Here is a 22,778-nt window from a genome sequence, read left to right as displayed (position 1 = left end):
AATTTAATCTAATCCATTCATCCAAACCTTGTTCAAGATCTGTTTAGTCAAATCTTAAGTCGGGTTCTTCATGGAAGATCCTTATAGAAATTTTCGTAGATCCTTATAGAAATTTTCGACTACGAGTTGACTTATGTTCCTGACTTTTCTAATACTTAAGTTAGTACGTATCCAACAACAAAGGAGTTAAAAGATTTAAAGAGGCCCATTAAGACTTTTAAAGAATTCAAGAATTATTTTTCGTACTTACAAAGGTATCTATCTATTCATAGCTTGAAGATTAAAAGTCTATTTAATATCATTAACACAGACGTATTACTTGAAATTTGTTTGATATCAGCAACACACTAATCCCAAAGCACATCGAACCTTAAAAAACACAGTGCATCAACTTGGTGTCGCTATCCAATCCCTTACGTACCAAAACTTGCATTCCCAAATTGCTCTGCTGACTGCCATCGCACCGTAGCAAATGAAGTGGCTCTCGTCATATATGAAGCTGGCGACCTCCATAATCTCTTTCCTTAACTAAATCAAACCAAATTAAAGTTTAATTAGCTTGTCCATGTCAAATCTAAATCGATACAACATTAGATGGATCTGATCTGGTTGAGTAAGATAGATACGGTTCCAGAAACAACAATTTTACGAATCCGATTCGAACGGCATACTGCTCAGTTGGATTCACTATTCGAATCCAATCGTGATCACGCGGAGAGTGCACGCACACATGACACGTGCCAGTCATAAGGATGGGGGATTTGGGTTTGGCTTCTTCCTCCGTTCCCGACTTCGGCGACGGCCGACCTCCCCACGCACGAACTCGAGGTACGAATGCTCCTCCCTCTTCCCTCACTCTCTGACGCTGCCTCCGCCTTCGCCTTGCCGCAGCCGAGCTCGTCCTTCGCCGTAAAACGGACCTGCCCTTCCCAACCGATTCTTCCGGTGCCATCTCTGTAGGTCTCTTTGGTACCTCCGCTGGTCTGATCGACTTCGAGAGCGCGGAGAATGCATTTTTAGGGTTCGTAGTTGATCGCCGATGAAACCCTAACGCAATTGGATGATGCCCCGCCTTCACCTACCATTTCTTGAGCCCTCTCCAACTCTTTGCACTTGTTGTTTTTGCGTTCCCCCTATGTTTCCTTCTTCTCAGTATTGCCCTTTTGGATCCTCTGTTTAGCGAATCACGCGATATGTTATAAAGTACTTTATCACAATCTTTTTGGAACAGATTGGTATTGTATCACTTGATCTTGAAATTCTCAAGCTTTGCATCTCCGATTGGTATTGTGTTTTGAACAAGGCAAAGGGAAGGGGCTTGCAAGCAAACTTTGTTGTGAGGCGGTAGGAATCGGATGGAAGGGAACGAGATGTCCGTCGCTTTTGAGAACCGGGTATTCAACCGGCGGTCCGGCCTCGGTGGTGGTCGCATGGGTTGCACCCTTATCACTGGCTTCCTTGGCGGTGGTAAAACTACCCTCCTGAAGCACCTCCTTGACCACCGTGGCGATCTCCGCCTTGCTGTTCTTGTCAATGAGTTCGCTGACTCCGATGTTGACTCCCTCCTCCTTGACTCTGCCCGCCTCAACCGGGCATTCAACCTATCCACCGTCTCCCTCACGCATGGTTCGCTTTTCTCTCCCGACCTCCCTCGACTGATCGACTTCTTCCTCTGCTGCGGCTATTCTGATATTGTAATGGTTTCAGGCTGTGCTTGCTGTGAAGTCAGTGGGCCCTTCAGGGAATCTCTTCAACGGATTGTGGATAGCAAGCACAACTTTGATTGTCTTCTCATTGAGGTCTTGTGCTTCCATCTTTTTTTCATTCTTCCATGTGCTTGTCGTTTTATTAGGTTAAAATGGTGAGGTATGCGGTTTGAATTGATTCTGTAGACGTCTGGGTTGGCAAGACCTGATAAATTTGTGGCCGAACTAAAGGAAGTTGGCATTCATTTGGATCTTGTTGTCGCTGTGGTTGATGCAGAATCGCTTGATAAGATAATTAAAATTGACATCGTGAGGAAGCAGTTGGAACATGTCGATATCGTTCTTTTAAACAAGTATGCTCACCGGCTTTTACTTTTTCATCATCTGGAATTAAGCGCAAGTAGAAAAAATCTGGATATGCTTTTCTTTGTGTTTCATATGCTATTATTGAGTGTGGAGGAGCTCAGTCCTATCATGTTGTTATGTTTGTGCATTTAAATTTGATTGAGATGTAACTATTATTTCAACAAATATTGAAGTTTTGGCAACAGCAATAAAAATTGAATCTCGAGTCCCCCACCATTGGGATTGGCTTCATGTTACACAACTTCAACTCCATCAAGACCATTTTTCCATTTAGATGATTGTCCTGTTCTGTCTAAATTACATGTACCTAGTATTGTTTGCAACAAAAAATGTTGGTCACTAAATGGCAATGTACTATTGGAATATTGGTTTCAGGTCCTCATGTACATTTTGATGTTTGGAACGATGGTGATAAACTTAATCATTTTAAGCTCAAAAGATTGTTTGAAGAATGACATGAGCTTGGTATAAGTGAATGTTTGGGTGAAGTATTTTGATATGCTTCATGAATGATATCTTGCTATGACTTGGTTCCTGTGATCACACGGAGCTAAATATCATGTAGTTGTAGGTCGTAAGAGGTGATATGTGAATGGTCTAACTGCTCCCAGTTGAGTGTTGTGTTTTAACTGATCCTTTGGTCTTGAATTGTAAATTTAAATACACTTATAATAGCTTGATAGCTCACAAATCCATGAATAGACGGTTGGTTGCAGCTGGGCTAATACTGGTACTGGGGTCTGACTACAATAAATATCACAATTTCTGCAGGTCAAGATTAACTGGTACAACTGAGTGGTGGGTAGAGGTGTGCAAAAAAATAGGTCTAATTGAAAACAAACCTAACTAAAATATATATTTTGGTTCAGTTTATTAGATTCATCGTTTCGGTTTGATCCAGAGAACAGTAGAAAGAGATTGGAATACTGGTAATTTAACTATGGATGTTAGCTCAATGGTGGAAAAAGACTCATTGCTGCATCATAGAAATTAAAAAAAATTAAACAGTTTGCAGTTTGGTTCTGTTTGGAGTTCTAAAAAAAGGCTCAGCTCAATCTGAATTGAATATTATATATTATATTGACTTTCTGTCATTCTTCTTCTTAAAATGAGATTTTAAATTCTAGCATTCACCATTAGTAATAAACCTTTTTAATGATTTGCAATACTTGCAGCATACAGATTAATTGAAGTTAGATAATGGAATTAGTTTTTATGTAAGCTTTAAGTGTATGTGTCGGAATACATGTTCCCATTGGTTTTATTTTGGCCCTAATTAAATGAGTTCTTAACAATCTGTATTAACTTCTGCTGAATGTGACGATGCAATTAAGTTCATGTGCAGTTATCTCTTGCAGATGTGATTTGGCTACACTAAGTCAGATATCCAATGCAGAAGATATTTTAGAAGAATTGACAGCTGGTGCAAAGGTTGTCCGGTCCCAGTTTTGTAAGGTTCCTGTGGATCTCATTATTGACTGTAGTAAACTTCAAGCACTAAACATTGAAAAGAATGATGAAAGCATGCCAGGAGTTCTTTCTCATGAATCATTGCCTAAGATGGCATTCCAACGGTATATATATGATAATAGTCCATTGCAATTTTCTTCTTCTGGTCACACCAGCAACCAGCCTTCAGTTGGTGGTGATAGATCATCAACTGATGATTTACATCCCGGTAGGTTACTTGTCATGCTGTTTTTATTGGTTGATTTTTTGGACTATCCATCTTTGATGTATTTGCAGAAGTTATTTTTATAAATTTGCAAATCTGCATGTCTCATGAAACTTAAAAGATGACCAAAGAGAAAAGTTTAAAGTTTCTCTTAGATTGCAAATCCTTTCATTTTTTCTCTGTTACCTTCTTGTAAGTAGTCTGATAATTAATGATGAAGTACCTGTGTCAATCACTTTTGCTTTGAGATTGTGTACCATCTTACGTATCTGTGTCAGACAACTTTTGGTGAGCTTTAGGAGGAAGAGCCAAGACTGGAAGGGAAAAAGAATGAAATAACATATGCTTTAATATTGTCGACAAAAAATTCTAATAACTAGGCATATATGTGGGAAGTATGGTCCTTTATCAGATCCATCTTCTGTATATCAGTTAAAAACATGGATAAAATCTAGCTTCATTTTTTTTCAATAGAATGAGTGATGCCTCATATTCACTTTTTTCAATAGAAAAATATTTTTATCTGTCCTTTTCATGTGCACCAAACTTAATAATATATTAATTATCCATTAAAAAGATAATTCGCCTAGGAAAACACATTGGGGGTTAATTATCCATAAATTTCTATTAATATCATATATAATGTAAACAACCTTCTAAATATGGTTATTGGAGGATCACATTCTTCTAATAGATATCATCCTTGTTAAGATGACAAAGTAACTCATCTTAGACAATGCAATTAAGTCTATGAATATTATATATAATTTCTTCTAAGGATGTGTTCCTCAAAACATTCTTTCAAGAATGTCCTTTTTTGCAAGTGGTGTATCTTAGCAGCCTCTAAGGTTGCTTCTTAGGTATGATCACAAACATAGTCTCTTTGTTTGTGAGAATAAGGTTTCACATATTAGTAATTCTCAGACCGTACATTAGCTAATGCCTCATGCACTATGACACCCTCTAGTGAAAAGAATATTGTCTCCTTTCCAATGGATATTTTCGTATTTATTTATTGACCAATTTTCCAAAAAGGAAAGAAAGTGTAAGATCAACAGTGGCTTTTCATAAGACTAATATGGAAAATATTCAATTTACTCAATCTTACCCCTTTTTTTTTCTTAGTGCCTTCATCCACTACATTTGAGCTTTCATAATATCTTGTCCCTTTTTATTCTCTTTCTCTGTCTCTTCTCTCTTTTTCCCTTTAAATTAAGGGGAGGGTAGTTATGGTTGACGGAAGTTGATAGGATAAGCAACGGCAAAGTATCATACCTTGATCTCGATGTTAAAAGTTAACAATGGATTGACGTTCTTAATTTAGGAGGATGATGGTGATGTGTCACTGACCAAATTTATAATTTTTTGTTGAAAGCTAAAGTCTCGCAATGTCATCATTTTAGTTCATAGAGAGTGACACCAAAGGTGGGCTTTGACATGTGGTGGTGATAGGCAAGTCATTACCCAAGCAAAAAAGAGCGCTTTTTAAGTACTCTATCTTGGAGTATAGCCTGTGCCTTTACAATAGAGTCATGATGGTTATTGTGTTAGGACAGACTAAAGAACAGAGATGTGTGAATTCTTTGTCCAAGTAGGAGAAGACTATTATGGGACAATGTATGAGCATGTTAGGGGTTGCCAAAATAGTGACATGCATCCCAACTCCCATAGTGAAGATCTTTTGCAGATAGATGGGTGTGCTGTGAATGGCGAGTGTTCTGGTGTGGATGTTGTGATACCCCAAACAGCTCAACATTGGATATGGCCTATATATATATATATATATATATAACACTAAATTGTTGAACACTGGAAAATGTTGGTTTAATTGCATACCATCTTATTCATATAGAATTTTCTGAAACATAATAAAAATCGAGTGTGGGCTTGCTTCGTCATGTAATGCTTGTGCAACTTCATGCACAATATATATGCTGCAATCCATAGTAAAGCAAATTTTGTCAATTGATCAGTACCAGGCTGATGTTTAGTTGTCCTGTAGCTATTAAATTATACATTATTGGCATGAATACTTTTGCTACAACTTTGGGATTTTGCTTTTCTGGGGCCAGTCTTCACTTTTTTGTTTATATATTTATTTTTTATCAGGCTTTCCTCATGGAGAATCATTTTCATCTGCTACATTTGAAGCTGAAGTTCCATTATCTTTGGTGGTGTTTCAGTCAAAAGTTCTAAAAAGCATGAGGTGTGCAAGCAGCCTTATTAGAGCTAAAGGCATCATATGGTTTGCTGAGGATAGGTAAAGCAACCCATCAGTAACTATTGTAATGTTCATGCTTCAACCACCATTATCTTTTGTACTAAATTGGCTGTGTTGGTTTACCAGCTTCTTATTCCCAGCAACAATTAGTTTAGTTCCATTCTTTTGTTCCCATTATTTCTTTTTTTAGTAATGCAATGTATTACACTTTTTTGTTTTTATATATTTTCACAATTTTTTGTCTAATGAGTGAACTCAATGGCTAAAGAAGATCCATGTAGCCAGTCCCAGATAATAGGGACATTACTGATTGTTGTTGTTGTTGCTTTTGTCTCATGAGTGGTGTACTGGTTTTTTTGCAGAGAAAGCCGCTTTGTTTTTCAATGGAGTGGTCTTAAAAGAGTAGAAGCAATTAGTGGACAACCTTGGGAAAGCTCTCCAAAATCATGTATTGTGCTTATAGGCACTGATAAGTCCGAACTGCAAACAATCATTTCACAGCTTTCAGCATCTGCTGATCCTCACAATAAGGTCTCATCAGAATATGGTAACCTTAGAGAACATGCCAAGAGCTTTGCTTCGATGGTTGCAAGTGATGATAGATTTAAGGTATTAATTTTTTTTTTACCACAACTGGTTTCTCTTGAAACTGCTTATGTTCCTTATTCTTTGACATGTTCATCTTGTTATGCATAGTTGGAAATGCTAACCGATGTTGTGGTGTTGTTTAGAATTAGCTTGTGACACTCTCATTAGTCTCACATCATAAGTGGGAGGGTGTTATAGTGTTATACAATGTTAAATGTGCCACTATTAATAACTTGGGATTAAGCATTTTAGTAATATGGATTCCATACCCATTATATATAAGTTATTTTGTTAGTTAGTGTCATACCCCATAAATTAATACATTCAAGAGGTGTGAATCTATCTTAAATCAAGAATATTATAATTTATACAATCACAAAACCAACTATTTATTACAAGTTCATATTGTCATAAAACTACAATTTAATATTCTAAAATTTCAAACGTGAGAGGTTTTTTAATCTTTACAAGATACATTAATTCATATTTGTTGATAACTTTTTATTTCAAGCAAAGTGTATTTATGCAACAACAACATATCAACTAACAAAGACTTGCTTAAGATCTTCTAGCTTTCCATTGCCTAAGCCTAATCCTAACATTTTAGTGAGTGACAAGCTAACATGAAAATTTTATATAACAACAGGGTGAGCTACAAAGCTCAGTAAGTGACTAATATGTCCATGGCAAGAGATGGTAATTCATACGAACTTAATATTAAGGCGTAGGTGTAACATCCCTCGTTTCTAAATTTTCGTATAAGGATCTAATTGTAATGTAAGTACCCATTTTTAATTCTATAGAAGAGCCTAAATATAAATCTGAGAACTTATTTATAAAATCTAAGGGCATATTTGTAAAAATCTAATGACCTAATTGTAAATATAAATAATACAAGGATTAAACTGTAAAATACACAAAATAACAAATTTCACTGCTTAAACCTCTTTACCTTTGTTCCTAACGAACCTGAGAAGACAACTTATGTTGGAGAAGAGAGGAAGAGAGAAAGAAGAATAAAAAGAAGAAGAAGAGAAGAAAATTTGGGGTTGGGGTTTTTTTTGCTCAAATCCTTTCATTTGGGATAAAAAATTCTCAAAGGCAAATGTTCTAACCCTATTTTATAGTAATCTCGATCTCTGATTTCATCTCAATTCTGTGAAATTTGAAAGATGTTGGCTTTATATATGATATCTCTCTTATTTAGGAATAAAATTATGAATCTGAAATTTTTCGAGATTCTAACCTTACTATTTTATTCTAGCTATAATTTTTTGCACCGAACTCTGATTTAGGCAAAACCAAATTCATCCGAAAATAGACTCATGAATTTTTCTTTTGATACCAAGATTGACAAATTTGGAGTCTAAATAATTACCCAAAATTTTATTTTAATTGACCCTATAGAATCTATAAAACAAAGACTGTAAGTTCCGACCTTTTGGTACTCTTTTACTTATAACTCTCTGTTAAAGAATCCAATTATAGTAAAATATGTTTTATGAGAAATTAGACTCATAGATTTTTTTTTATACTTAATATGAAAGATTTGAAGTACAAATGCTTATTGAAATATTTGTTGTAATCAACTTTATAAATTCTACAAAACAGAGATGACGTTTTTTGACCTTTGGTTACTAAACTATTTATAACTCATTATTGAAAATTTTAATTCATACAAAACTTAATTTATCTGAAACTAGATTGATATATCTTTCAAATGACACTTACTTTGAGCAAATTAGAGCATAATTAGTTATTCAAATCATTCATGAAATGTGCCTCTCAAATTCTTCCAGAATTGAGTTTTTGTCGATTTTGTCTATTTTTGTTTCATTCCCTTTGGAAATTGATTTCAGCTAAAATTCTTTCTTCAATTGATCTTTATATTAATGCTTTGAATTCTTGTATGCTCTTGTCCTTAAACTATTTGCATACTTGAATCAATTATGTAAAGTTTTTGTTGGTTCGTATTATTTCGTATAGGCACATGTATGTTCCGTTATTTCGCAGGTGCTTCCGATTTATGCTAATCTTATTGTTCACAATGTCCTTTTGTACTCTGGTGTTTATGGGATAATGTGAATCTTTACCAGAAATGGTAAAGGGAGTCATGCTTAGAGCTCACGATGCTCTACCGGCCCCTTATGACTTCATTCAAACATAGGTGGATAGAGCTTCCAAACGTGGGAGACTTATGTTTGGTGGTCATCCAGAAATGGATGGACCATATTATATATAATCCCACTTCACCTTCTATGTTTTTTATATGATATCCAAAGCATTGCTTATATATTTTGTAAAAGTTTAAAGGACTACTCATGTTTAGGATTCAGGAATGTTAAGTTTAATTTGTATAATGATATGAACTTATGGTAAATGTTGGTTTTGTGACTGTGTAAATCCTCACACTTGTAGATCTATGATGTGGTTATTGTTTTGTTGAGTTAGCTTCGGATTTTATGAATCATCGAGTGATGTGGTGTATGATTATAAACTGCATAAGTTTTATGGATGTGATTGATGTTTGAATGTTTTTAGTATTCTCAAATGTTAGTTCGGATCCTAGATTTGATTCAAGGTTCGCAATACCGTACCGTACCGGTATTTCGACCTGGGCTCGGTACCGGTACGGTACGGTGTACCGAGCGGTACACCCAGGTGTACTGAGCACTGTAGCACTGCTACAGTGCGGACCGGTACCGGGCGGTCCGCGTACCGACAACCTGTCGGACCGATACGTACCGCCCGTACCGGGCAGTACGGCTCGGTACGGCAGACACTGATTTGATTGTTAATGAATTTTAATATTATTGAATTAAGATAGGGTCATAACTCTTAAATTATCATATTGCATATCATTATACAAATTAAACTTAACATTCCAGAATCTTAAACATGAGAGGTCCTTTAAACTTTTACAAAACACATAAGCAATGCTTTGTATATCATATCAAAAACATAGAGGGTAAAGTGAGATCACACATAATATGGTCTATCAATTTCTGGATGACCACCAAACATAAGTCTCCCACGTTTGGGAGATTCATCCACCCACGTCTAAGTGTAGTCATAGAAGGACGACAGAGCATCGCGAGCTCTAAGCATTACTCCTTTTACTATTTCTGGCAAAGGTTCAAATTATCCCACAAACACCAAAGCACAAAAGGACATTGTGAACAATAAGATTAACACATATCAGAAGCACATGCAAAACATCGGAACATACATGTGCCTATACGAAACAATGCGAAACAACATAAACTTTACATAATATATTCAAGTATACAAATAATTTAAGAACAAAAGCATACAAGAATTCAAAGTATTAATATAAAGCTTAATTGAAGGAAGAATTTTAGCTGAAATCAATTTTCAAAGGGAATGAAACAAGAATAGGTAAAATCGATAAAAACTTAATTCTGGCAGAATTTGAGAGGCACATTTCGTGAATACTTTGAATAACTAATTATGCTCCAATTTGCTCAAAGTATGTATTATTTGAAAGATATATCAATCTAGTTTCAGGTAAATTAAGTTTTGTACGAATTAAAATTTCTAGCAAGGAGTTATAAACAGTTTAGTAACTAAAGGTCAGAGAATGTCATCTTTGTTTTGCATAATTCATAGAGTTAATTAGAACAGATGTTTCAATAGGCTTTTGTATTTTCAATCTTTCATATTAGGTATGAAAAAAAAGATCTATGAGTCTAGTTTCTCATCAAGCAGGGTTTACCATAATTTGATTCTTTAACAGAGAGTTATAAGTAAAAAAGTACCAAAGGGTCGAAACTTACAATCTTTGTTTTACAGATTTCATAGTGTCAATTGAAATAAAAGTTTAGGTAGGTATATATATACTTCAAATTTGTCAATCTTGGTATCAAAAGAAAGATCTATCAGTCTATTTTCGGATGAATTTGGTTTTGCTTAAATCAGAGTTCGGTGCAGAAAGTTATGGCTACAATAAAGCAATAAGGCTAGAATTTCAAAAAATTCCAGATTCATAGTTTTATTCCTAAACAAGAGAGATATCAAGTATAAAGCCAACATGTTTTGAATTTTACAAAATTGATATGAAATTGGAGATCAAAATTACTGTAGGATAGGGTTAAAACACTTGCCTTTGATAAATTTTTATCCCAAATGAGATGATTTGAGCAAAAAAACCCTAAGCCCCAAACTTCTCTTCTTCTTCTTTTTTGTTTTCTTCTTTCTCTCTTCTCAGGTTCCTTAGGAACGAAGGCAGAGAGGTTTAGGCGGTGGAATTTGTTATTTTATATATTTTTCACTTTAGTCCTTGTATTATTTATATTTACGATTAGGTCCTCAAAATTTATAAATAGGTCTTCAGATTTTTACAAATAGATCCTTAGATTTTATAAATAGGTTCTCAGATTTATATTTAGGCTCTTCTATAGAATTCAAAATGGGTACTTACATTACAATTAGATCCTTATACAAAAATTTAGAAACGAGGGATGTTAAGAAAATTTGTCCTTTAAATTTATCATACCTCTATCGATGAAAAGATGAGGATAAGCTTTCTTCATTTCCTCCTCTAGCTCCCAGATTGTTTCCTCCCTAGAATGATGCCTCCAGATCACTTTAACTAGAGGGATGACCCGATTCCTTGTGATTTTTTTCTTCTTATCAATAATCTGAGTGAGCTCTTCCACATAAGACAAGTCTTTATCGATCATAATTGGCTTATATTTAATGATATGAGAGGGATCAAGTGTATACTTTTTGAGCATTGAAATATGAAATATATCATGGATATGACATAACGATGGTGGCAAGGCAATCTTGTAAGCGGCAAAACTAATCCTCTCAATGACCTCAAAAGGTCCAATAAATCTTGGGTTTAACTTTCCTTTATTCCCAAATCTTACGACGCCTTTGGAAGGGGAGACCTTCAAGAATATTAAATCCCTACTTGGAACTCAATATCTCGTCTTCTATTGTCAGTATAGCTCTTTTGGCGACTCTGAGTAATTTTTAACCTTTTTCTTATAACTTGAATCTTTTCAGTAGTCTCTTGTACTATGTCTGGTGCTAACAACTTCCTATCGCCAATTACCTCCCAACATATAGGTATTCTACACTTTCGCCCATACAAAACTTCATAAGGAGTCATATAAATGCTCGAATGGTAACTATTATTTTAAGTGAACTCAATAAGAGATATATCTTTATCCCAATCACTTTTCCACACCATGATATAGGTTCTAAACAAATCTTCAAGAGTTTGAATGGTTCTATTTGATTGACTATCGGTTTTTTGCCTATAGATTCCTATAATCTTCATAATCTAGATAGAAATATGGAGTCTCTGTCACAGATCTCCTTTGAAATACCATGAAGTCTTACTATTTCATTGATATATAAATCTGCAAGCCTATCAAAAGAATTTATAGTGTGACCATATCGAGTTCTAAAAGCTGTCTTTATGATATCCTCCTTAATCTTCAATTAGTAGTAATTAGACCTCATATCAATCATGGAAAAGTTTAATGGCCAATTAATTGATTAAAAAAATCATCAATTTTAGGTAGAGGATACTTGTTTTTGATAGTCACCTAATTTAATTATCTATAATCAATACAAAGCTTCAATGTTCCATCCTTCTTCTTAACAAATAGCATCGGAGTATCTCATTAGTGAGACACTAGATCGAATGAAACTCTTATTAAATAGTTTTTGTTGTTGTTTCTTCAATTCCACTCCCAAGGACCAACTCAATAGCAAATTCATCTTCTCTGTCTGGAGTAAATCCAGGAAAGTCATATGGAAATATATTTAGGGAATTCTCTTACCATAGGAATTCTGTTTAGATTAGTTTCTTGATATGAACACTCCTTTACATATAAAAGATAGCAAAAACAATCCTTCAGTATAAGACGATAAGCTTGAAGTGCCAATATAAGACAAGGAGATGAATCATGCCTAATACCCTCAAAATGAAATATGGGCTGATTTGGTATGCTAAAAGTTATCACTTTTGTATAATAATTTATACTAGTATGATATGAAAATAACTAATCCATACTAAGTATAATATCCAAACCTCGAATCTTTAGGAGAATCAAATCAACAAGGAGTTCATGTTCTTCAATAGAAATCAAACAAGATGGATAGATCAAGTTTATTATCAAAGAATCCCCAATAACAGTAGTAACATATAGCATATAATCCAGTGGCCCAGATTAAACACCTAAGTGATACGCAAAATATTATGAAACAAAAGATAGATTGAAATCAGAGTCAAATAAAACTTTTATATTAATATTATAAACATGAATAATACGTTTGACCACTAACTTAGAAGTTTTGGAATCATGTTCAGTGATAACATACATTTTGGCTGATGATTAAGGAGGCAGTGACTCTTTTTTCTTGTTTAAATATAATATTTTACTTTATGATCCGACTTCCCACAGGAAAAACAGGCTTCAGTCACTCGAAAACATTGACTTGGTTCATGATTTAACTCACATTTTGCACATGATTGAGTCTTTTGTGGTGGTTTCCGTTTCCTAAATCTAAGTGCCTTAACTCTCTTATTATCAATTTCTAATTTATTTTCTCTATTATTCTTGTTGGTGAACTTGTCATTGTTATTCTTGCCCCTGATCACTTGAATCTTCTTCATGTCTCTTTCGATTATCATAGCTCTGTCTGCCACATCAGCGTATGAATGCTGATATCCGACTTCTTATTATTGGCCTAAGTCCCCTTTCAAATCTCTTTGTTTTTCTAGATTCATCATCAATTATATGAGTAGCAAATCTAGAAAGCTCAGCGAATTTAGCTTTATATTTTTCTACTGTCAAATTTTCTTAGATAAGATTTAAGAACTCTAATTTTTTTGCTCTTTGATACAATCTAGGAAGTATTTTTTCTGCTCTTTGACCTCCTTATCCTAGTTTCCTAAAGATATCAAAAGAGAAATTTAATCAATCACTCTATAATTTGCTAAACCTTAATATACATTTGCATATTTAACATATCAAATATCTCAATGATTCTCAAATCATGCTTTGATGTCACCTCTGTCACACCTCTTAAATTAACGCATTCAAGAGATGTGAACCTATCTTAAATCAAGAATATTATAGTTCGTTCATAACCCAAACTTAAGATCCAAAATAATATTTAAGGACACTGGAAAACCTTCAAACATCATTCACATCCATAAAACTTGTACAATTTATAATCATACATTATATCACTCGATAATTCATGAAACTCAAGGCCAACTAAAAAACGAATTATGGGTACAAAAAAATATTATGTGTAAGAAATTTAACATGTAGGAAGCACATGTGAAACAACAAAAACATACATGTGCATATATGAAATAATATTAGGTAACATAAACTTTTGCATAATGCATTCAGATATGATAAGAATAAATGACAAATAAATGACAAGATATACTAGAGTTCAAAGCAACTATATCAATTGAGGGAAAAATTCTGGCTGAATTCAAATTCAAATTGATAGAAACAAAAATAGGTAAAATTAACAATAATTTTGTTCTTTCAGAATTTGTGAGGTATATTGCACGAATCATTTGAACAATCAATCATGCTTTAATTTACTCAAGAAGGATATCATTTGAAAGATATATCAGCCTACTTTTAGATGAATCGAGTTTTATACAAATTAGAGTTTCGAACAGGGAGTTACAAGCAATTTAGTATAGAAAGGTTAGAAAATATTATCCTTGCTTTGCATAATCCAAAGGATCAATTGAAATAAATGTTTGGGCTGGTATATTTATTCTAAGTTTTTGAAGTAGGATATTGAAAGAAGGATATAGGAGTCTAGTTTCTAAAGAATTAAGTTTCGTAAAAATTAGAGTTTTCCAACAGCAAGTTATGAGTAATTTGGTATAAAAAGGTAAGACATTATTGTTCTTGAAGGGCCAATTGAAACAGATATTTAGGCAGACATTTGCATTGCAATTTTTTCAAGATACTAAAAGAAAGATATACAAGTTTAGTTTTCAAAGAATTAAATTTTGCTCAAATCAGAATTCTATACGAAATGTTATAGTTAAAACAAGATAGTTAAGTCAGAAATATCAAAAAATTCTAAATTCACAACTTTATAGCTCAAGTGAGGTTGATACCAATAACATGGGCAAAACTCTATAAAGTACTCATAATCAAGATAAAATCAAGGATAAGATTGTTGTAGGATGGGTTAGAAACTTGTTATGGGAGAATTTGATCCCAAGGGTGAGGAATTGATCCAAAAATCTCAAGCCAAGCAAAACTTCTTCTTTTTCTTACAATTCCTCCTCCTTCCCTTCCTCTTTTTCTTCTCTATTCTTCCCTTATTCCTATGTCACAGCCATAGCCTTCCCATCCTTTCCTCCCTCTCTTTTCTTCTCCCCTTTCCTTCTTCTCCCTTCTCTTCCACCGATGTAGCAATTCTCTATTTTCCTTGGGCATAAGGCAGAGGGATAAGGGTATGTGGGAGGCGGTAGGAAGAAAACCTTTTTTTTGTATCTTTTGTAATTTAGTCCTCGTTATATTTATATTTATAAATAGGTCCTCAGAAGGATAAAAACATTACATCCTTCCCTCTAAATGAAAAGTTTAGTCTTATAAACTTCATGTCTAATCCGAAAGGTAATCAAGATTGATATTTCTTCATGACATCAATCATATCATAACATCATATATGACTTAATTTAATATGAATCTTTCGTAAATCACATTCAATGGATAGGATTCACAATTTATTCCGTAGCAATAAGCTTTCAATATAAAATCATTTAATGCAAGAAATTATTAAATAATCCTCATATTAAAATAATAAAAAAATCATGGACATCATAAACAATTCAAAAATGAAGGATATTACAGTAGGCCTATTAGACCAACTAATGATAATCCCTATTAGAGCAAACCTGGACTATGCATATCTGATGAGTGCAACCAAGTAAAATAGGGCTACCCATGGGTGGTATAAGAGGCACATCATATTGTTGGGCTACTATTTCGTTGTGGATCTTATGTGCCACTTACTAATGAATGAATCCAGGCTAGGCCTATCAGAAATTTTAATGATGGCCAGTATTAAAGCAAATCTAGATTATGCATGTCTAATGAACGGAGCCAAGTAAGAAAGGATTACTAATGGGTGGTACAAGAGACGCATAACAGTGTTGGTCCACCATTCCACTATGGATCTCATATGCGACATACTAACAAGTCATTCCAGACTTGACGAGAACATCAAGCTGGGTGAAAGATATTGGCATTCAATTCATCCCATTTTGGAAATATGAAGAGGATTATGATGGTATATAGTACTAGATTTGGGCTTAAGCAGTCTTCATCACAGGGTTGTAAACCCATTATATCCAATATCTTTGGTTAATAGGTCTATTGGAGAGGGTCATGATGTAGGTACTCAAAAATTATCTGAAAAAATGGCAGAAATTGTGGTAGAAAATAATTGTAATTCATAGCCAACAGGCTCTATCAGCTGTTTACATTCTTGAAAATTTACAGCTTCTCCAGTCTAGCAAATGAACATACTTTGCCTAAAAGAGACCACTGGTTTTTCTTAAACATAGGGTACCCTCTACTCTTTTCATAATAATTAATATTTCCTCCATCTTTAAAGAAAGATTTGCGGTTTGTTGTCCTATTTTTCGCTGATGTTGAACATTTGTTGTTTCATGATATTAGTTTTCTTAATTTAACTGCAGGAACCTTCTCTTAACAAGACTCCTCTTGTTATATTTGGTCTGAAAGGTTCACCATTACGTGGAGTAAAGGAGGTGATTGTTTACAGCAGAGTCTCTGTAACCATCATTCCATTATGCATACTTTTAAGCAAATTTTCATTTTACTTGCTTACTTTCATGTCATTGTCTTCTTGCTTAGCAAGGTGTAAGCAAAAAATCGTTACCTTTATGTGCTTGGTGGCCATGTAATCTTTTCATCAAGTATTCTCAAACTATCATTTCTGAATTAGAACAAAAGATTGAGACTAATGCCATTTCCATATGGAGATCACTTCCATGTATCATGACTCATCATCTCTCTGAATAGTTACTTGACACATGCATTCAGTTTAACATATATGAGGTTACAATTTTCTTCAAACATGGAGTATTTTTTGTTCATCATAGGTAAATCAAATTATTTCAAAGTTAATTAGGATGAGTTATCCATAAGGATTTGATTTCATCTTAATTTTGACTGAAATATGTTTTTTATTATTAATAGTCTCAACTAAGTGGAGCTCTAATGCATGTGGTTAATGGCAAAGGAAATATCTTCTTAACAGCGACAACTTTTGGAGAAGGTAATTCCAATTACCATAGCTTATGAATTCCTTTTTTTTTGTCAAGGTGTGTCCAGTTGAACATAATCCATTGATGTTTCAAAAAGGTCTTCTGGGTTGGATAAGGATGACTTTTTGCTGCCTACAATTTGGACCTTTTTTTTCCCCAGAATAGAGTATTTTTGACTCAGAATTACATGAGTGTTTCATATAATTGAATTCATGTATATTAGATGTCCAGAAAAAAAAGACATTGTCATAGAATTACATGAATGCTTCAGATAAATGAATTAACAAGTGTGGATATATATGCATGTTTATTACACACACACACACACACAATGAGATCTCCTTTTGCACTTCCAATGATCTTCGAGTGGGTAACCCATGGCTTCAAGTATGCATCTTGTGCAGTTGTGGCTTTTGAGGAAGTTCTCATGTTTTACTTCCAATGGTCCTTGAGAAGCTAAAAACTTCAAAGCCCTGTTGACCATTATAGCATAAATATAGAGGGTTAATCTCTGTTGACCATTATGGCGTGGATTAAAATTGGCTCTGGTTCAATACAAAGGGTTAATCTCTGATGCCTGGCTTGTGAGATGTCCCTCTCTCTGTAGAGTACACACTGTATGTTGATCCATGGAAGGACTTGGCCCCACCTAACAGTTGTAATTTGGGACTCTGGAGTCAAGAAAGCGAGAATTAACTAACGAACTAATTGACAAAGAAACTCATCTGATATCAGTGACTGATGCAGCTATTGATGATTGCATGTTGCTAAATTGCATGTCAGTATAATACCAACTTCCAATGGGAACTACAAATTCTTGATTAATGACAAACGGCTTTGAAATCTATGCTTAAATATATTTCTAGTTCAGAAGACTTATTATGCTTCTTTCTTCTTTAGACTACAATCTACAGATTCTACTAGATGAGAAATCAACTGTAAATGATGCTTGGAGTGAAATTCGATCTGCCACCAGTATAGTTGTCTCTAAAGTATGCAAGAACTTTTGCCCATGCAGGTAAATAAACATGTTTGTTGATACAGAGATTAACTTGCATTCAATAATGAAGAAATAATATTGAGATTAGACACTGAAATGATCAGTTTTGCTTGCCTTCAATTGGATATAGATCATTCATTATTGTTCCTGTTCACATGATATCTTTGTACATGTCAATTAACCTTATAAGAGGTGGGATTGTGAATTTTCAGTTGGTAGTAAGAGAAATTAAGTGGTTAAACTGTTTTTTTTTTTGTTAATACCAAGGAATGCAATTTCGGGTATCGGAATCGTATCATCCTGCTGGACTAGTATGTTCCGATCAGTCCCGGGGTACTGATACATGGTACGCCGGTGACTCAAAGAGGAAGAAGAAGAAGGTGAACAGGAAGGAACAGATGAAGGTGGAGGTAGAGGAGGAAGGAAGAAGAGGAGGTGGTGGAGGAGGAAGAAGGAAGAGAAAGGAGAGGAGGCAGAGTAGGCAGTGGAGGATGGAGGAAGAGAAAGGAAGAAAAGGAGGTAGTGGAGGAAGGAGGAAGAGAAAGGAGAGGAGGCTGTGGAGAAAGAGGTGGAAGAGCAGGAAAAGAGGCACATAACCATTCAGCGGTGTGGTGGTGCGCATCGGAGCCTCTCTCGATGAGTCCTGTGAGAGCATGAGGAGAAATGATTAGGAGAGGAGATGCAATTTTTTTAAAATATGGCTGGACTGGACCATCTGAATTGGCAGCGGTCCATGTTCCAGGTCACACGCAGACCAGTACATAGTGTTTCATACTGGTCCGGGCTTCCTTGATTGAAACTAACTGAATGAGAAGCAGAAAAATGTAAGGTCACTAAGAAATATTGATTCCATCATCAAGGTTTCTACTTGGTTTTGTTAGCATTCTGAAACTAGTAAACAGGTTTTGTTTGTGATGGTATTAGCAGCTAAACGTTGCCAGCCAGGGTAGACCTAATTATGTAATTGAAATTGAAGATAGGTATTTATGTATAGAAACTGGTCATTTCAATACTGGAGCTACTTTATCTGGAGAGTCCTATATTTTGTTGGCATCTACAGGCAGAGGACCATGTCCAAGGTGCTTATATGATCTCTTATATCAGCAATGGTTTAGGTAAGGCAGGCAGGGGTGACTTGTGGCTAGGGGTGAAAGGCCAACCAAAATCGGATTACAGTTTTCCTGACACAACGAACCATCTGGTTGCCTCATCAAATCCCCCTTCCCAGCTAATCGGGTTAAGAAGGATGACTTGCCTAGGTTAGAAAAACTTAAACCCTGCCCTGTATGTATTCCCTAGGTACCAATGTGCAAAGGTGGGGGCATTGCCCCAGGCCCAGGCTTTTATATAGAGTCTTTCAACTCGTGGTCTTGGTAAAAGAAAGGGTAAAAGAGAAGAAATGAAATAGATGAAAAGAGAAGGAAGGGGTGAAGGTCTACAACTTTAGGTGCCTTATCGTGTGGATGGTTTGAGATTGGTTGCTGTAGTGTTTCTATTTCAACAGTCCTCTTCACATATTTCTTTATTTTGGTTGCTATTATTCAAGCCAAAGAGAATCTGTTTGAATCAGAATGTTCTTGCTTGAACCTTTTCAATCTGTTGATAAAATTTCTCATAATTCATCGAAATATTCAGTACTAGACTAAACCACCTTTTCATATTGGTGTTTTTGAAATGGTCTATGTTATTAATACTTCATTAGTTGGGGTTTTAGAAAATCTAAATTTTAATTAATGTCTCTCCTTCTTTTGACATCAAATACAAGTGGAAGAGCAAAAAGTGAAATGACAAAGTGACATAAGACGAAGATGAGAAGTAGAAAAGTTAAACAGAGACAAACACGAAGTTGACACGAAGTTGTTGGTTATTCGTGTATCTCTGATCCAACCTATGAATCCATAACGAGTAATTGAGACTTTCTAATGGCTTTCATCTCTTTTCATGAGCCTTTATGCAATAAATCTTGACAGTAAGATTTGAAATATCGTACCGTACCGACGTTTCGACATTCGCTCGGTACGGTACCGTACAGTATACCATTCGGTATACCACTCAGTGTATATATATATTTCTTTCTTCGGGCGACGTCGCCTTTTTCGACAACGTCGCCAAGGCGATGTGACGTCGCCTCTCAAAAAAAAAAAAAAAAAAAAAAAAAAAAAAAAAAAAAAAAAAAAAAAAAATATATATATATATATATATATATATATATATATATATATACCGTTCGGTAACGGGCGGTCCGTGTATTGGTCAGTTGACGGACCAGTACGTATCGCCCAGTACGGATAGTATTATTCAAAACTGCATACCTTGCTTGGCAGTAGGAAACTGAAATCTTGGCCCTTCTATCGAATTATACTGAAAGTATTTGTATGTTGCTTGGAAGTTGAATTTTGGTGTATGAAACCTTTGGATATGGAAAACTAGCACCATGTCCAAAATTTGGTGGAATTGCTTGATTCTTGGGGATCTTTTCTCAGTTACACTTTTAGTTGTTGGGAACCAGTCAGTTGCTTATGTCTACCATTGATGGGTATTTTCATCGATTTTTAGTTTTAAGGGACTCACACATGTATTTGAATAAAATCGGCAGTAGAGAGTAAAATCCATAGACTATGGTTGTCTTCCTGGAAGTCAACAAGGACATTAATGTTTAATCGAGGTCATGACCTTGATAGACCCACACAAGTCAAAACATATTAATGTTAGTCAAGGTCACTGTTATTTTCTTTTACTTTTTATTTATGTCGTTGTTGATAATGTGTTTCAATATATACAAAAAGGTCAATGTTGGCCAGTTAAAAAATAATATATAAAAAAAAAGTTTGTGTTATCGACATAATAATGTTGAGATGAATGTGTAAAATTACTAGAAAGGATAAAAAAAAATATATTTTTATTCATGAATAATTAGGTATCGTTTCATTAGAGGATAAGATAAGAAAAAATTGTTTAAGATGGTATGGGCATATGCTTAAGACCTCTAGATGCAGTAATCAGAAAATATGAAATGATCAATGTTAATGGTACGAAGAAGAAGACCTAAAAATATTTTAATAAATATTATAAATAAAATTTTAAATATTCTAAACATAGTTAGGCATATGACTTTTTACAGATTTCAATGACGGCAAAAGATTCATGTAATCGATCTCAAATAATTGAAGCTTACAGCTTTATTGTTTTTGTTGTTGTTGTTGGTAATGTGTTTCAATTGCTGCTGCTGTTGTTATATGTACTCAAAAGTGATCTCAAACTCCTTGCACACACACACTCATCAGTGTTTGCTATAGTAATTGTTAATATCTTAAACATGCAATTTCTAGAACAAAATTGAAATTAAGCAAATATTACTTGGATATGCTCCAGGTCAGATCTTACGGCACATGTTCATTGACATGCTCAACCTGCTGCTCTTTGGAGTATAAATAACATGGAGGTAATTATATCACCTAATTCAGCTCTTTTAACATTCAGAAAATTGTTTCTGTGAGTAATTTCTAACCTGCCTATCTGCAATAAAGCTGTAATTTTGTGCCTCACTTGATGCAATATATTTAACTTGTTCTCATGTCATATGCAGCCAGTTTCCTTTTCTTCCCGCAGCCGCCATTTAGACCATTTAGAATTCATAGACATCGCTGCTGAGCGTCGATCATCTAAACCCAAATATGATGGCAACATCAGGTGCCCTATACTTAAACCAGGCTCCCCTTTTGTGTGGATCAATACTGACGGTATCATTTCGCTTTGCTGAACACATGTTCCTGGTACATTCTCTGGGTAAACATTTCTTCCCATCTTTGCAAATGTAATGCCACTAGAACATGATAGGGTCTGCTGTAAGTTAAAAGGTACAATCTTCAAAGAAATAGAAGATTACATTGCATCACTAAATACCACAGGATGGAAGAGGCTTTGCAATTGCTCTGTTATTTTTGTTACTGTCTACAATTAGATATCATAATGGTTAACATGTATCCGCAATGAATACGTCTAGGGTTCCAGTTCTAATATTTGGTGTCATAGGACTCTGTTTCCCGCGGACCGACCGTCTCCATCTTCTCGTCTTCCTCCTTGCACTTTGTTTTTTTTTTTTTTCTGCCTTCATCTTTTCTTTTTCTTCCTTTTTTAGCACAGTTATTCTTCTCTTCCTCTTTCGCTTTGAACACAGTTAAGCATAATGCTTAACTGGAAATTATTTTTTCTTATTATTTTGAAGAATTTTTCTTTGTGGAATTGATGAGGTGGAGGTATTATACTCCCCAACAAACTTGATTCTTATGCAGCCCACACCAATAAAACATGTACCGAAATGTCATCCACACATAAGAGAGAGAGAGAGAGAGAGATTGGAGAACATCAATGACAAATCACTGATGTGAGAGAGAGAGAGAGAGAGAGAGATTGGAGATCATCGACAAATCACTGATGAGAGAGAGATATTGGAGATCATCAATGACAAATCACTGATGTGATCTTTCAACCGTCACCAAAGCCAATTACAAGATTTCAATGACCACGTACGAATCCTACGCGCAGCTCACACGCGCTCCAGGAAGGAAGGAAGGAAGGAAGAGACACGGGCCCAAACTACAACAAAAGCAAACACTAAAAACGTCAGCATGAGTTACATTATTATTATTGAGTATGGTATGGATATCGTGTTTACATTGTTGACTAACAGTACAAAAGCTATTTAATATGATTATGCCACGTCGATCGTCGTCATCTATTATGATATATGACTAACCACAAAAATTATTGTGTGTTTGTTTGTCTTTGATCGACGACAGGTAGAGGAATCTAAGTGGGCCGGCAGAGTTCATGTCATGGCCATCAGCACCTAATAAAGCCGGTCATATTAGGGACATCCGACAAACACCCATCATCCG

General features: G+C 34.9%; 1 protein-coding gene across 5 annotated transcripts; it reads left to right on the top strand.

Moving 5' to 3' along the window:
* The first annotated feature begins 713 nt into the window (after positions 1–713).
* LOC135583418 (uncharacterized) lies at positions 714–21,807 on the top strand. Of its 5 annotated transcripts, none has more exons than XM_065178969.1 (12): positions 714–828; positions 1,304–1,626; positions 1,708–1,799; positions 1,893–2,059; positions 3,431–3,750; positions 5,857–6,007; positions 6,331–6,577; positions 16,290–16,361; positions 16,813–16,891; positions 17,781–17,898; positions 21,253–21,322; positions 21,467–21,807. In XM_065178969.1, exons 2-11 carry the CDS (start codon positions 1,356–1,358, stop codon positions 21,278–21,280), a joined length of 1,545 nt encoding a protein of 514 aa, XP_065035041.1. In that variant the 5' UTR covers positions 714–828; positions 1,304–1,355; the 3' UTR covers positions 21,281–21,322; positions 21,467–21,807. The 5 variants fall into 5 exon arrangements, with proteins under 5 accessions (XP_065035041.1, XP_065035040.1, XP_065035042.1 ...); XM_065178968.1 differs by having other exon boundaries at positions 1,232–1,626; XM_065178970.1 differs by having other exon boundaries at positions 726–828; positions 1,310–1,626.
* Positions 21,808–22,778: the final 971 nt, after the last annotated feature.

The sequence above is a fragment of the Musa acuminata genome, unplaced genomic scaffold, assembly GCF_036884655.1.
Source record: "Musa acuminata AAA Group cultivar baxijiao unplaced genomic scaffold, Cavendish_Baxijiao_AAA HiC_scaffold_1137, whole genome shotgun sequence".
Classification (NCBI taxonomy): domain Eukaryota; kingdom Viridiplantae; phylum Streptophyta; class Magnoliopsida; order Zingiberales; family Musaceae; genus Musa; species Musa acuminata.
The sequence above is the reverse complement of the archived record's forward strand: the minus strand, read 5'-3'. Positions and strand labels throughout refer to the sequence as shown.

What these genes read in the sequence shown, in the direction of transcription:
- LOC135583418 (XM_065178969.1), top strand. Translation starts at nt 1,356, where the DNA reads ATGGAAGGGAACGAGATGTCCGTCGCTTTTGAGAACCGGGTATTCAAC. An exon ending in GATATCGTTCTTTTAAACAA is followed by an intron (nt 2,060 to 3,430) that starts GTATGCTCACCG and finishes TATCTCTTGCAG; the next exon opens with ATGTGATTTGGCTACACTAA. An exon ending in AGCGACAACTTTTGGAGAAG is followed by an intron (nt 16,892 to 17,780) that starts GTAATTCCAATT and finishes TTTCTTCTTTAG; the next exon opens with ACTACAATCTACAGATTCTA.